The sequence below is a fragment of the Anomaloglossus baeobatrachus genome, chromosome 4 (genome assembly GCF_048569485.1).
Source record: "Anomaloglossus baeobatrachus isolate aAnoBae1 chromosome 4, aAnoBae1.hap1, whole genome shotgun sequence".
Lineage (NCBI taxonomy): Eukaryota > Metazoa > Chordata > Amphibia > Anura > Aromobatidae > Anomaloglossus > Anomaloglossus baeobatrachus.
The window spans coordinates 340,478,007-340,492,596 of NC_134356.1; the positions used below are offsets into that span (position 1 = coordinate 340,478,007).

Sequence of the window (14,590 nt, forward strand, 5' to 3'; positions counted from 1 at the left end):
CTGTGAGGTATATGCCCCCAGTCCCTCCTGTGAGGTATATGCCCCCAGCCCCTCCTGTGAGGTATATGCCCCCAGCCCCTCCTGTGAGGTATATGCCCCCAGCCCCTCCTGTGAGGTATATGCCCCCAGCCCCTCCTGTGAGGTATATGCCTCAGTGTGTGATGTATATATCACAGGAGGGGTTGGGGCATACACATTACTAGGTCACAGGGAGGCATAAGCATTGCTGTGGGGCACACACATCACTAGGGCGGCACAGAGAGCACTAGGTGGGCACGGACATCACTAAGGGAGGGGGGGCACACAGACATCACTAAGGGGGGGGGGCACAGAGACATCACTAAGGGGGGGGCACAGAGACTTGCAGAGCACAGACTTCACTAGGGGGTACACTGCACTTGGGGTCCACATCGCTGGGGAGTCTGCACACAGCACTGCAGGGGGCACGCTGCACCGGAGAAGGGGCAGAGAGCGGACAGCACGTGGAGCTGCACCGGAGAAGGGGCAGAAAGCGGGCGGCACACAGGACGTGGAGCTGCATCGGAGAAGGGGCAGGGAGCGACAGCACTGATCAAGGCACGGGAGAAGGGGTGTAGAGCGGGTGGCACAATGCAGGAACCGATGAAGCTGCTGTGGGACTAAACCCGCCCACAAAGTCTGTTCTGAGCATGCTGGCACCTGCCAGGGAAAGAGCTCATTGGTGCGCGCTAGCAGCGCCTGTGAAGCCTTAAAGGGCCGGCGCCCGATAAGATCACGGCAGTGGCCGGAGCACTGCCACCCCCGGGAATCTGCCGCATAAAAGGTCTTGGCGGGCCGAATGCGGCCCGCGGGCCGGAGGTTCCCCACCCCTGTGTTAAAGGGAACCTGTCACCTGAATTTTCGCTATGAAACTAGAAGAATCCCCTTCTGCAGCTCCTGGGCTGCATTCTAGAAAGGTTCATCTTGCTACTGGCCCCCTTTTCAGACCTAAATAAACACTTTTTATAAAATCTTACCTTTTACTATGGTAATGAGGTTTGCTAGCCACGGGGGCGGGCTGTATTTCTTCCGTTATTCCCCCTCCTGCCGCTGTTCGCCATCCCCCTGTGTTGATTTACATTGATGAGGCCGCCGCCCTCATGTTACGCAAGGCTCCTGAAGTCTCGAGCATGCCCAGTGGCACTATCGCGGGACTGAGCGCTGTTCAATTCGCGAGTGCTGGTGATGTAATTGCGCAGGCGCGAGATTATGGGCGGCACTGTGAATATAATCACCAGTGTCCTCCAAGTACCCGCACATAATCTCATGCCCGCGGTAATAGGTAACGTGGAAGATATGGCCAGCGCTAGGGCATAACGGTGGAGGCAGAGGGAAAAGCGCGGGCATGAGATTATGGGCGGGTACTTGGATGACGCTGGTGATGACATTCACAGCGCCGCCCATAATCTCGCGCCTGCGCAATTACTTCACCGGCGCTCGCGATTTGAATAGCGCTCAGTCCCGCGATAGTGCCCCTGGGCATGCGCAAGACTTCAGGAGCCTTGCGTAACATGAAGGCGGCGACCTCATCGATGTAAATCAACACAGGGGAACGGCGAACGGCTGCAGGAGTGGTCACTTGTGGGCGTTCAACTGCTGTAGCACCGTAGGGGCTCACAGCCTATCCAGGCTATATCTTGATTTCAAAAGTCAATCCCATCTGAGCCCTGCCACCCTGCCATGTGCACAAGCAGTAGTGTGTATGACTAGACATAATGTGCCACACTTGTTGTTTTTTTTTGGAAGCCTGAGCATAAGTTGGTATACGTGCAATTGGTGCACATTCACACTTTGGCCACTTCACAGTCAAAACACAAGAGAAGAACACAAAATGAGCATATACCCTGTAAATAGTATTAGTACTAGTTAATTAAATGGAGTACCTGGTTAACACTGATCAAAAAGTGTGAAAGCCGTCCCATCGTGACAAGGTGTACCCAGTCAGGACGGCCCTATTCTAGTATTATACCCTTAGCTAGCATCAGTGACCTCCAATGTGAATCAGAAGGAAGGTGCTCCAGCTGCAGCACCCTGTCCATGGGAAGCTATGAAAATGAAATGCCTAGCCCAGAGGGAGAGACCATGCTCCAAATTATACGGAGTACAGAAAATTAGAGAAAAATAAAAATGAGCATTAGTTGGTACATATGCAATGCACGCTTTTTTTTAATTTTATTTATTATTATTATTATTATTATTATTATTATTATTATTATTATCTTTATAGTATTTGTGTGATATTTTTTTTCTCCTGTTAGCCTGAACATTTTCAAAAGGGTAGGTTCCCTTTTTTTTTTTTTTTTTTTTTTTAATACACGCTACATCTGATCACGCTGTTGCTACCCCAGTGCGAGTCGTTCAAACACTGCAAGCGGCTTGCACTGGGCTGAGCATCGAGCATACCCGAGCACAGTGATGCTCATGCAGGTGGTTTGCATACCGTACAGACCATAAGTTTGGACACACCTTCTCATTCAGAGTTTTCTTTATTTTCATGACTCTGAAAATTGTAGATTCATATTGAAAGCATCAAAAGTATGCATTGACACATGTGGCATGAAATACTTAACAAAAATGTGTCAACTGAAAATGTGTTATATTCTAGGTTCTTCAAAGTAGCCATCTTTTGCTTTCATTACTACTTTGCACACTCTTGGCATTCTCTTGATTTAGCTTCAAGAGGTAGTCTCCAGAAATGGTCTTCCAACAGTCTTGAAGGAGTTCCCAGAGATGCTTAGCACTTGTTGGTCCCTTTTGCCTTCACTCTGCGGTCCAGCTCACCCCAAACCATCTCGATTGGGTTCAGGTCTGGTGACTGTGGAGGTCAGGTCATCTGGCGTAGCACCCCATCACTCTCCTTCTTAGTCACATAGCCCTTACACAGCCTGGAGGTGTGTTTGGGGTCATTGTCCTGTTGAAAAATAAATGATTGTCCAACTAAACGTAAACCGGATGGAATAGCCTTCTTCAGCAAGATGCTGTGGTAGCCATGCTGGTTCAGTATGCCTTCAATTTTGAATAAATCCCCAACAGTGTCACCAGCAAAGCACCATCACACTTTCTCCTCCATGCTTCATGGTGGGAACCAGGCATGTAGAGTCCGTTCACCTTTTCTGCGTCGCACAAAGACACGGTGGTTGGATCCAAAGATCTCAAATTTGGACTCCTCAAACCAAAGCACAGATTTCCACTGGTCTAATGTCCATTCCTTGTGTTCTTTAGCCCAAACAAGTCTCTTCTGTTTGTTACCTGTCCTTAGCAGTGGTTTTCTAAGATGTATTTTACCATGAAGACCTGCTGCACAAAGTCTCCTCTTAACAATTGTTCTAGAGATGTCTGCTGCTAGAACTCTGTGTGGTATTGACCTGGTTTCTAATCTGAGCTGCTGTTAACCTGCGATTTCTGAGGCTGGTGACTCGAATAAACTTATCCTCCGCAGCAGAGGTGACTCTTGGCCTTCCTTTCCTGGGGCGGTCCTCATGTGAGCCAGTTTCTTTGTAGCGTTTGATGGTTTTTGCCATTGCACTTGGGAAAACTTTGAAAATGTCCCCAATTTTTCGGGCTGACTGACCTTCGTTTCTTAAAGTAATGAAGGCCACTCGTTTTTCTTTACTTAGCTGCTTTTTTCTTGCCATAATACAAATTCTAACAGTCTAGTCAGTAGGACTATCAGCTGTGTATCCACCAGACTTCTGCACAACACAACTGATGGTCCCAACCCCATTCATAAGGCAAGAAATTCCACTTATTAAACCTGACAGGACACACCTGTGAAGTGAAATCCATTTCTGGTGACTACCTCTTGAAGCTCATCAAGAGAATGCCAAGCGTGTGCAAAGCAGTAATCAAAGCAAATGGTGGCTACTTTTGAAGAACCTAGAATATGAGATATTTTCAGTTGTTTCACACTTTTTTGTTAATTATTTCATTCCACATGTGTTACTTCATAGTTTTGATGCCTTCAATGTGAATCTACAATTTTCAGAGTCATGAAAATAAAGAAAACGCTTTGAATGAGAAGGTGTGTCCAAACTTTTGGTCTGTACATAAAGCAATTGAATGTGTTTTTGTTTTTTTTGTTACAAAAAAAAAAAGTCTGTTTGGTCGCTTATCTCTAGTCGTCATTTTAAAGCTTCCTTATTTGGGAAGATCTTTGTCAGATTTCTGACATGTTTTTCTTTTTTTTTTTTTATGAAAATATAGACCTAAACTTCTAACTTAAAGCATAGTGTCCTATGAAAAACCTTATTCGACTCACTGGGATACGTAGATACCGTATGTACTCGAGTATAAGCCGACCCGAGTATAAGTAGAGGCCCTGACTTCTACCACAGAAAACTGTGAAACCGTCTTGACTCCAGTATAAGCGCCTACGGAGGGAAATGCAGCAGCTACTGGGAAGTTTCAAAAATAAAAATAGATCCCAATAAATTGTACTGTGTCCATCCTTGTGTCCCCCCCACCCCCCTCTCGTAGTAATGTGCCCTGTCCTTGTGCCCCCTCCCCTTATTGTAATGTGGCCATCCTTGTGCCCCTTCCTTGGACCCTCTAGTAATGTGCCCCACAGTAATGTCCTCATATCGGTCCCCTTCTTGTCCTCTATTATGAAATAAAAATTATTCTCACCTGTCCTTTAATTCCCACGGTGACCTCAGATGCTTCTTGTAGACCTCTCCATGATCACGTCCAATGCACGGTGCTGCAGGCTGTCATTGTGGCTTTACTGCCGGTGAATGCTTTACGGCAGCAGCTGTGCAGTAAAGCATTCAACTGCAGTAAAGCCATGACAGCAGCAGCGGCGGCCCCGTGTACAGGACGTGATCACGGAGGGGTCTTTGTGCCTGTGGTCTGCAAGAGGCACCCCTTGATGATCATGTCCCGTGCATGGAGCTGTTACTACAGACTGTCATCGTGGAGTTAAAGCAGTTGAATGCTTTACGGATGCAGTGGTGCGTACGGGGCCACCGCTGCTCTCAGCGCTTTACAGCAGTTGAATGCTTTGCTGACCGTCGCCGCTGTAAAGCATTTAACTGCAGGAAAGACATGACTGCATCCTGCAGCTCTGTGCATCAGACGCTATCACGGAGGGGTCTATGTCCCTTGCGGTCTACAAGAAACAGCTGAGGTCACCGTGGGAATAGAGGACAGGTGAGAAAATGAGAATGTATGTATGTATGTATGTATGTATGTATGTATGTATTATATATTTTTTTTTTTTTTTTTTGGGGGGACCCTGACTCAAGTAGAAGCAGAGGGGGGCATTTTCAGCTTAAATAAAATGGGCTGAAAAACTCTCTTACTCGAGTATATTCTGTACTTTCCAGCGTTGTTACTACATTGCCACCAAACTCCAATTTTTTTTCAAATGTGTCATGTGTGAAAAGGGCCACGATTGGCCCCGTCAATAATTAATTAACCAACTTGGTAATGATCCTGTCCAAAACTACAAATGAGGTATTCAAAAAATGTAAACTTAACTTTTCCCTTCCTCTCCTCTTTAGGTACATGGTAGATGCAGCAGACTTGGATAAAGTGGAAGCCTCAAAATATGAATTGCACAACCTGCTTGACAAGCCTCAGCTACATGGCATCCCGGTAGGTGTTTGTGTACATTACACATAATGGTCTGTGTATGTGTGTGTACGTACGTGTGTGTATCTATATCTATATCTGTGTGTGTGTGGCTATAAGACCATTTTTCCTGCACTGCCAATGTAGGAAAAATGGCTGTTTTTGGTGCAGATTAAAAAACCCCAAAATGCAGCATATCGGGACCATAAGGTAGTTTTTCGATAACAGTATATCGTTCATACACAGCATGTGGATGTCTTGTTAGGCACGAGAGGTTTTCCCTAAAATCACAGGTTAAGTTGTGTTTTATAGGGTAGGGGATAACTTCCTGATCTGAGTGGTCAGACTCATGTGACCCATTACTGATCCCGAGAACGGAGTTCTGCAGAGCTCATCCTTGTATGAAGCGGAGTTGCACATTTTGCCTCTTCCCATTCATTTTCTACGGGACTGCTGGAGAAAGAGAGTAAAGTGCTCTGCTGTTTCTGATAGGCTTGTTTATAATGAATGGTGCTGAGCTCCGTACAAGACTGGGTTTTGTAGAGACCCATTTTAGGGATTGCTGGATGTCCTAGTGGTCCATCAGTCAGCCAGCTATCTCTATGGGGATAACGTGCAACTTTGGAAAACACTTGTAGGCAACATTCAGCTATTCATTATATTCTTGTGGCTTTTTTGGGGACATGGGAAAGTGGGTGTGGATTATTTCTATCAGCATTTGGTCAGTCTATTGGTTTTTAAAATTTGAGATTCATCAGTGATTTTTCTCATATGGGGGAAAAAGAAATTGCAAAGCTTCTCCTATCCATTACATTATAGCAAACGGTACACCCATAGACTTGAATGTGTGATGTCAATTCTAAAATCAGTGTCAGGCTGGATCAGATTCTGTTCTCATGACAAATCCCATCATTATCAAAAAACAACTTGTAGAACCGCTCTGTCTCATAGATAAACAATGCAGGCAAGCCACTGACACCTCTCTTCAGTTCCTATACACCTAGCCCTGTCTTGTGTTCTATTCAGATGACCCATCATCCACATGGAAAAAGAACCAGAGCCTGCAAAATGTATTTACACTGCTTTACATTGGTCTCAACCACTGGTTTTCATTAGTTAGGTGGACAGTTGCAATGGGGATGGGCTAGAAGGAAAAGCTGAAGCCCTTCTTTACCACTGGTGTATTAATAGCTAGAACTTCTCACTATATACGTGCTTTGTGGTTGTTGCCTCTTTCCTTCATAAAGGCCACAAGTGACTGAAATATTGCAATTCAGGGCTTTGGGTTTTTTTTTCTTTTTTATCATCCGGCATGTCATTCTCCTCAAGACACCAATCAAAAGCATCTCGTACACCTAAATCCAATCTCTCTGGCTTTAAAATGAGGTTCAAACCTTGATTTTTGATTTGGCTTTTATCCTAAGTCATGTAGCTCATTAGAGGCGATATTGACTTTTTTTATTGCTATTTCCAGTAGGGGGCACTAGAGTTCAAGTTCTCTTCCTCTCTGGAGAGGCAATTTGCATGGCCTCTAATTCTTTCTGCACTGGCATGTCGGGTATTCCACTTTCCATGAAGAGGGTGTTCACTTTGGGGCACAGTGCTATGATCTGCTCCAAAGCTTAGAAGATCAGAGCTAGGCTTCATCCTCTTCACAGTAATTTGCCACTACAGAGTTCCATTGATCTGAATGGTGGTGTTTTTAGGCATTCTGTAATAACATTCACAGCTTAGGAACTTACCTGAAGAGCTATTCTCATCTAACGTGATGCTCACATGTCCAGTAATCATCCGTTACAATGGATTCGGCAGCAAACTGTTTCCCAAAAGGTTGTGCAGACAAAGCTTTTTTTGTGTCCCGCTTTCTTTTATATAAAAAAAAACCAAAAAACTATTTTAGCTGAAGACTATTGGAAATTGAAATGTCAATTAGTCATCCATTTTTGTTTCATTTGAAAAGGATGTTTTTTTTGTTTGTTTTTTGTTACCCCCCCCCTCCTCCTCCCCTTACTGGATCATTTTTAAATGGAAGAAACAGATGGCTCTTTAACGGATCTGTTTTCCATAGACTTCAATGTTTAAACAAAAACACACAGATCCATCTGCTTTTTTAACAATGGATAAAAAAGCTGCCTGTACAATTATTTTTTTTGTTTTTGCCAACAGATTGCTACTGGATCTTTTCTAATAAATGATTACTGGACATGTGAATTTAGCCTTAGGGGTGCTTCACACACAGCGAGCTCACTGCCGAGATCGCTGCTGAGTCACGCTTTTTGTGACGCAGCAGTGACCTCATTAGTGATCTCGCTGTGTGTGACAATGAGCAGCGATCTGGCCCCTGCTGCGAGATCGCTGCTCGTTACACACAGCCCTGGTTCGTTTTCTTCAAAGGCGCTCTCCCACTGTGACACACAGATCGCTGTGTGTGACAGCGAGAGCGCGACAAATGAAGCGAGCAGGGAGCAGGAGCCGGCGTCTGACAGCTGAGGTAAGCTTGTAACCAAGATAAACATCGGGTAACCAAGGTGGTTACCCGATATTTACCTTAGGTACCAGCCTCTGCAGCTCTCACGCTGCCTGTGCTGCCGGCTCCGGCTCTCTGCACATGTAGCTGCTGTACACATCGGGTTAATTAACCCAATGTGTACTGTAGCTAGGAGAGCAAGGAGCCAGCGCTAAGCAGTGTGCGCGGCTCCCTGCTCTCTGCACATGTAGCTGCATTACACATCGGGTTAATTAACCCGATGTGTACTGTAGCTAGGAGAGCAAGGAGCCAGCGCTCAGTGTGCGCGGCTCCCTGCTCCCTGCACACACAGCTAAGCGGTGTGCGCTGGTAACTAATGTAAACATCGGGTAACCATACCCGATGTTTACCTTAGTTACCAGTCTCCGCAGCTTCCAGACGGCGGCTCCGTGCAAGCGCAGCGTCGCTTGCACGTCGCTGCTGGCTGGGGGCTGTTCACTGGTCGCTGGTGAGATCTGCCTGTTTGACAGCTCACCAGCGACCATGTAGCGATGCAGCAGCGATCCTGACCAGGTCAGATTGCTGGTCGGATCGCTGCTGCATCGCTAAGTGTGAAGGTACCCTTAGATGTTAATGGCATATCTATCAGTCAGATGTGCCATAAATGGCTGATCAATGCTAATTCCACTTCTGGGACACACCCAAATATATGGAATGGAGACTCCCAGCGGCCGCTGTAAATCCAAAGAGGTGGCCGATTCTCCACAGAAAACAGATTGCTAACTACTGACATTTGCAATGAGATCTCTAGATATATAGATATATCGTGTGTGTGTGTGTGTGTGTGTGTATTTTTTTTTTTTTTCTGTAAAGATTAATAGTAATTTTATTAATTTATTTATTTTTTTAACTTTTTGTCAAGTTTGGGTGGGACAAACATATTCCAAGTGAGTGGTACCGTTGAACCTTGCTAGTGGATTTTGGAAAACAAATTCATTTTAATTATACTATATAATATATTTTTGCGCAGATTTTTGTTTTTTTATTTCACACACAAAATCCACTACAGCTGATTAATGGCATTCTAAATTGGTTTGAGAAGCAAAAAAATCGCAAATTTTAAATGTAATCTGTCAGCTGGTTTAATTGCTGACCTGTGCATAGGCAGAATACTGCGGATTAGTGGTGGGTAGAGGTAGTCTGAGCTCATTACTTTGTAATCAACAAGAATAGACCACCAGGCACTGCTTACCGCTATAGAACCCTCGGGTCTCCTGCTGCTGAGCTCTGACAATGTGACACACTCTCCCAAATGTCCGTGAACTTCCGGTCCTGCGCTACTCCTGGAGGTACTAGACAATCGCGGTGCTCATGCAAGCAAAATGGGTAGAAGCTTGCTCCAAATGACAGGCTGGAGACCTGGGGGTTCTGTAGCGGTAAGCAGTGCCCAGTGTTCTATTCTTGTTGATGGCTATGTTGAAAGACTGTTTTTCTTTACTGATGAGCATGCTTATTATACCGAACTGTGTGTGAACGGAGTATTACTAATATAGCTACAATGATGAAGGTTAGTGCTATAGAAATGTGAAGCAGCCAGTGAGCGGCTCCAGTCTGTCATTTAGAGGAGCTCATTACTATCGATTACACAGCTAGAAATCGTCAATGAGAAGACTAGCAGAGCTGCAGCAGATAAATCAGTGTTTTGTCAAACTACAGAAAGCAATCAGTCACCCGACTTGTTTAAAGGTAACCCTACAACAGGGTTTACCCCTATTAACTAATTACAGCACTGCTTTTGTCATTAAATGCTCATTTCAAGCAACCCCAATGTTAAGGGAAAGTCACTTGCAGAAATAGAAGATCAGCATTTTAATCTTTTTTCCTGCATGTGCTATTTAGTTTGACTAGTCATAGTGGCATGTACTTCTGCAGAGCAGCCCAGCCAGCTGATATCACACCCCTATAGTCTTTGCAGTGCCCCTCGCTTTCCTTCCTGCATACTATTTCTTATATATCTCCTGCAGTCAATGTGACCTCAGATGTGCACAGTGATCCCCCTATGTGCCATTACCCTGGTGTCACACTGCACACCCAAAGTCTGGTTGGCCGTGCTGAGTCGGGAGGTAGTGGCTCATAGTGAACTTCTGCCTATGTGCCAGTTCAGCGCAATTTGTAACGTCACAGCACATCTGACATGAAAAGAGCTGGGATTCAGTCTGTACTGTGATCTTTTACCTGTCTGCCACTGCACTAGCATATAGCACTGAGCTGGCATGTAGTGTTACACAGGGAGAAGTTCACAGAATAGAAAGGGCTGAGTATCGCACTGAGCTATTAAGTAGTGGCCAGTCAGACTTCGGGTGTGGGACGCCAGGGTTATGGCACATAGCCAGATCACTGTGCATACTTGAGATCACAGCGGTCACCAGGGATTAGTGTGGTATAGTATGCTGGAAGGATGCCGGGGCACTACAGAACCCATAACTGGCCCTCTATAGGCATGATATCAGCGCGCTGGGCTGCAGAAGTACACGCCAGTACAACTAGTCAAACTAATTAGCATAAACAGGAACAAATGATTTAAAATACTGATTTTGTTTATACAAGCAAATTTCCCTTTTGTATTGGAGTTACTTGAGGAGCATTGGTTAATAGGGTTAAATCTTGCTATCGAGTTCCCTTTAATTCCTTGCTGACATGTACTGGTGAATCATATGCCGGCTTTATGACTTTGATGCTGGCATACAAGGCGAGCCCGCATCTTTCCTGGCAGGTGAGTGATGTGTGATTCAGCCATCATCTGCCTCTAACAGCTGCAGAGGGGGACACCATTCTAACTGCCATGTCTAACCGCCATGACAGCTAGGGATCTGCTGAAGACCACCGTGCCTGTCACGATGGTACTCCTGTGTAAGCTGGGCTTCTTCTGGCATTTTATAGGAGACTAATTTTTTTTTTTTTTTTTTTTGTTCTATACATCAATATTGTGGAGGGGGAAAAAAAACCCCATAAAAATGCCAGAATTGTGGATTTTCCTATTTACAGGTCATTTTCACGTTAATATGAATGCTGTCAATAAAACCCCCTCAAAAAAAACTTTTGATTTACTGGAAAGAAAAAAAAAAAAAAAAAGAAAATTTAATGGTTCATTCAAAAGTAATACTCGACTCTCAGAAAAACTAGCCTATGGCTCTTGAAATAAGGTGAAGAAAAAAAACAAAAGCGCAAAATAAATGGAAAATCCCCTGCTTGGGAAGGGTTTAAAGGGACTCGGTCAGCAAAGAATGATTTTTCAAACAAAGTACAGACGCTCACTCACTAGGTGCACCCTTGGTGTGACCAAACATTTGAGTGCATCTTCCCACCTGCTACTTTTCCACACAGGTGCATCTCAATAAATTAGAATATCATCAAAAAGTTAATTTATTTTAGTAATTCAATACAAAAAGGGAAATGCATATATTATATAGTCATTACACACAGAGGGATCTATTTCAAGTGTTTATTTCTATTAATATTGATGATTATGGCTTACAGCCAATGATAACCCAAAAGTCATTATCTCAGAAAATTAGACTCTTTATATAGGAGCAACTGGAAAAAATTATTTTAAATTCCAAAATATTGGCCTACTGAAAAGTCTGTACAGTAAATGCACTCAATAGTTGGTCGGGGCTCCTTTTGCATGAATAACTGCATCAATGCGACGTGGCATGGAGGCCATCAGCCTGTGGCACTGCTGAGGTGTTCTGGAAGCCCAGGTTGCTTTGATGGCAGCCTTCAGCTCATCTGCATTGTTGGGTCTGGTGTCTCTCATCTTCCTCTTGACAATACACCATATATTCTCTGTGGGGTTTAGGTCATTCACGTTTTGTCGCCAATCAAATACAGTGATGCTGTTGTTAGTAAACCAGGTATTGGTACTTTTGGCAGTGTGGAAAGGTGCCAAGTCCTACTGTGAAATTAAATTTCCATCGCTAAAAAGCTTGTTGGCAGAGGGGAGCATGAAGTGCTCTAAAATGTCCTGGTAGACGACGGCGCTGACTTTGGTCTTGATAAAACACAGTAAATCTACACCAGCAGATGACATGGCTCTCCTAACCATCACGGATTGTGGAAACTTCACACTAGACACTCTTCCTCCAGACTTTAGGATCTTCATTTCCAAATGAAATGCAAAATTTACTTTCATCTGAAAACAACACGTTGGATCACTGAGCAACAGCGCAGTTATTTTTCTCCTTGGCGCAGGTAAGACTCTTCTGGCATCTGTTGGTCATGAGCAGCTTGACACAAGGAATGTCACATAGATACAGATGGTTGACCTCTGGGAGATCAACATTCAACACTGCGGAGACACCATCACGTGTTTCTCAACGCAGTGACACTAGAACAAGGCCCCCTGGGAAAATATGCAAAACAAGAATGCCGCAGAGACACCATCACCTGTTTCTCAACGCTGGCAAGAAACTACTCAGGTCTTTCACCGGGAAGGAACAACCGCGGGAAGGGCAGTCTCCAGTCAAGGAAACCGCCTATACCAAAACATGGTATCCATCCACAGACAGCTGTTTTGGGGTATTTGCCCCTCATCAGTGTGGAGTAGGAAACTGGCTAGTGGGAGTGGTTTCCTTGACTGGAGACTGCCCTTCCCGTGGTTGTTCCTTCCCGGTGAAAGACCTGGCTAGTTTCTTGTCACCGTTGAGAAACGTGATGGTGTCTCCGTGGCATTCTTGTTTTGACACCAGGAATGCGACAGTTGTAGCCCATGTCCTGGATATGTCTGTGTGTGGTGGCTCTTGAAGCACTGACTCCAGAAGCAGTCCACTCCTTGTGAACCTCATCCAAATTTTTTAATAGGCTTTGATTAACAATCCTATGAAGGCTGCGGATATCCCGGTTGCTGGTGCACCTTTTTCTACCACACTTTTTTCCTTCCACTCAACCTTCCATTAATATGCTTGGATACAGCACTCTGTGAACATCCAGCTTCTTTAGCAATGACCTTTTGTGGCTTACCCACCTTGGGGAATGTGTCAATGACTGCCTTTTTAGACATCTGTCAAGTCAGCAGTCTTCCACATGATTCAGCAGCCTACAGAACCAGACTAAGGGACCATTTTGAACGCTTAGGAAGCCTTTGCAGGTGTTGTGTTAATTATTCTAATTTTCTGAGATGACGTTTGGGTTTTCATTGGCTGTAAGCCATGATCATCAACATTAACAGAAATAAACACTTGAAATAGATCACTCTATTTGTAATGACTCTATATAATATATGCATTTCTCTTTTTGTATTGAATTATTATTAACGTTGTGATATTCTAATTTATTGAGATGCACTTGTATCTCCCCCATTCTCCCCTTTAATTGAGAGCTCTGGCTTCAGAGAGCATGGTGAGATGGAGAGAGAGGAAGCCAGGCGAATGTGCTTTTAAATGTTTTGCCATGCCAAGGGTGCACCAAGATCCTGTACTTGGTGTCAGCCATAATTCTGTGCTGATAGTCCCTTTTTAATAACTTTGAACTGACTGAATGCAAAATGATTATATGAAGAATTCAGAATGACAACTTGACTATTGGTAATAGGAGGGTTTCTTCCTGTTTCCGGAAAGGTATTGATTGTCTAAAAATGTATAATGTGTTTTAATAGCATTCGTCAGCCATAGAAAAATACTTTGTAAACTGCGTAGAAGGCTATAAACTGACAAAAATGTACTTTTCTTATCCATCCTTCAACTGTCAAGTTCTGACACTCCCTGGGCCCCTCCAGTCTCTGCTTCCTGCTCTCTAGATGCAGGCATTGTGCCAGTGATTGCCTGCAGGAAATCAAAAGTCCATACCACTCCTGGTGCTGAACTACCTATGATTAAACCTTTCTTAGCTGTTAAGTTCTCTTGGTTGGAAATCTTTTTAAGGGTTAGTCTCAAGCTGTGTCTTGGGCCCACACAGCTCTCCAGTCTCTCACTTCCTTTATTGCTGGGCGAGGGCACTCCTAGAGTGAGAGTTCTGGTTAAGTAGTTTTGTCCTATTGCTGAGCTTATGCTACTGTATTTTCCGGCGTATAAGACAACTTTTTCACCCCTGAAAATCTTCTCAAAAGTCAGGGGTCGTCTTATACGGCGGTGGCAGCGTAAACCATTCAACTGCAGTAAAGCCATGACAGCAGTGGCGGCCCTGTGTATTGGACTTTATCATGGAGGGGTCTATGTGCCTGCGGTCCGCAAGAAGCACTCTTCCATAATCGCATCCCATACATGGGGCCGCTACTGTTGGCGCGTTACTACAGTTGAATGCTTTACGGTACTGCAAAGCATTCATCTGCAGTAAAGCCATGACTGCAGCCTGCAGCAGCGGACAAGATCACTGAGGACGTCTATGTGCCTGCAGTCTGCCAGAACGGAGGAGAGGTGAAAATATTTTTTGTGTAAAGAAAGACCTAATAAGGGACATGAAGGGGACCAGTTGGAGGGGACATTACTAAACAATGGGCACATTACTCGGGTCAGCTTATACTCTAGTATATCCCACTCT

General features: G+C 44.6%; 1 protein-coding gene across 1 annotated transcript in view; it reads left to right on the plus strand.

Moving 5' to 3' along the window:
• Positions 1-14,590, plus strand: part of LOC142301523 (ADP-ribosylation factor-like protein 8B-A) — a 50,972-nt gene that overhangs the window by 20,636 nt on the left and 15,746 nt on the right. Inside the window, exon 4 of the mRNA XM_075342539.1 lies at positions 5,520-5,613. Coding sequence (XP_075198654.1) covers positions 5,520-5,613 — 94 coding nt within the window. The remainder of the gene's footprint in view (positions 1-5,519; positions 5,614-14,590) is intronic.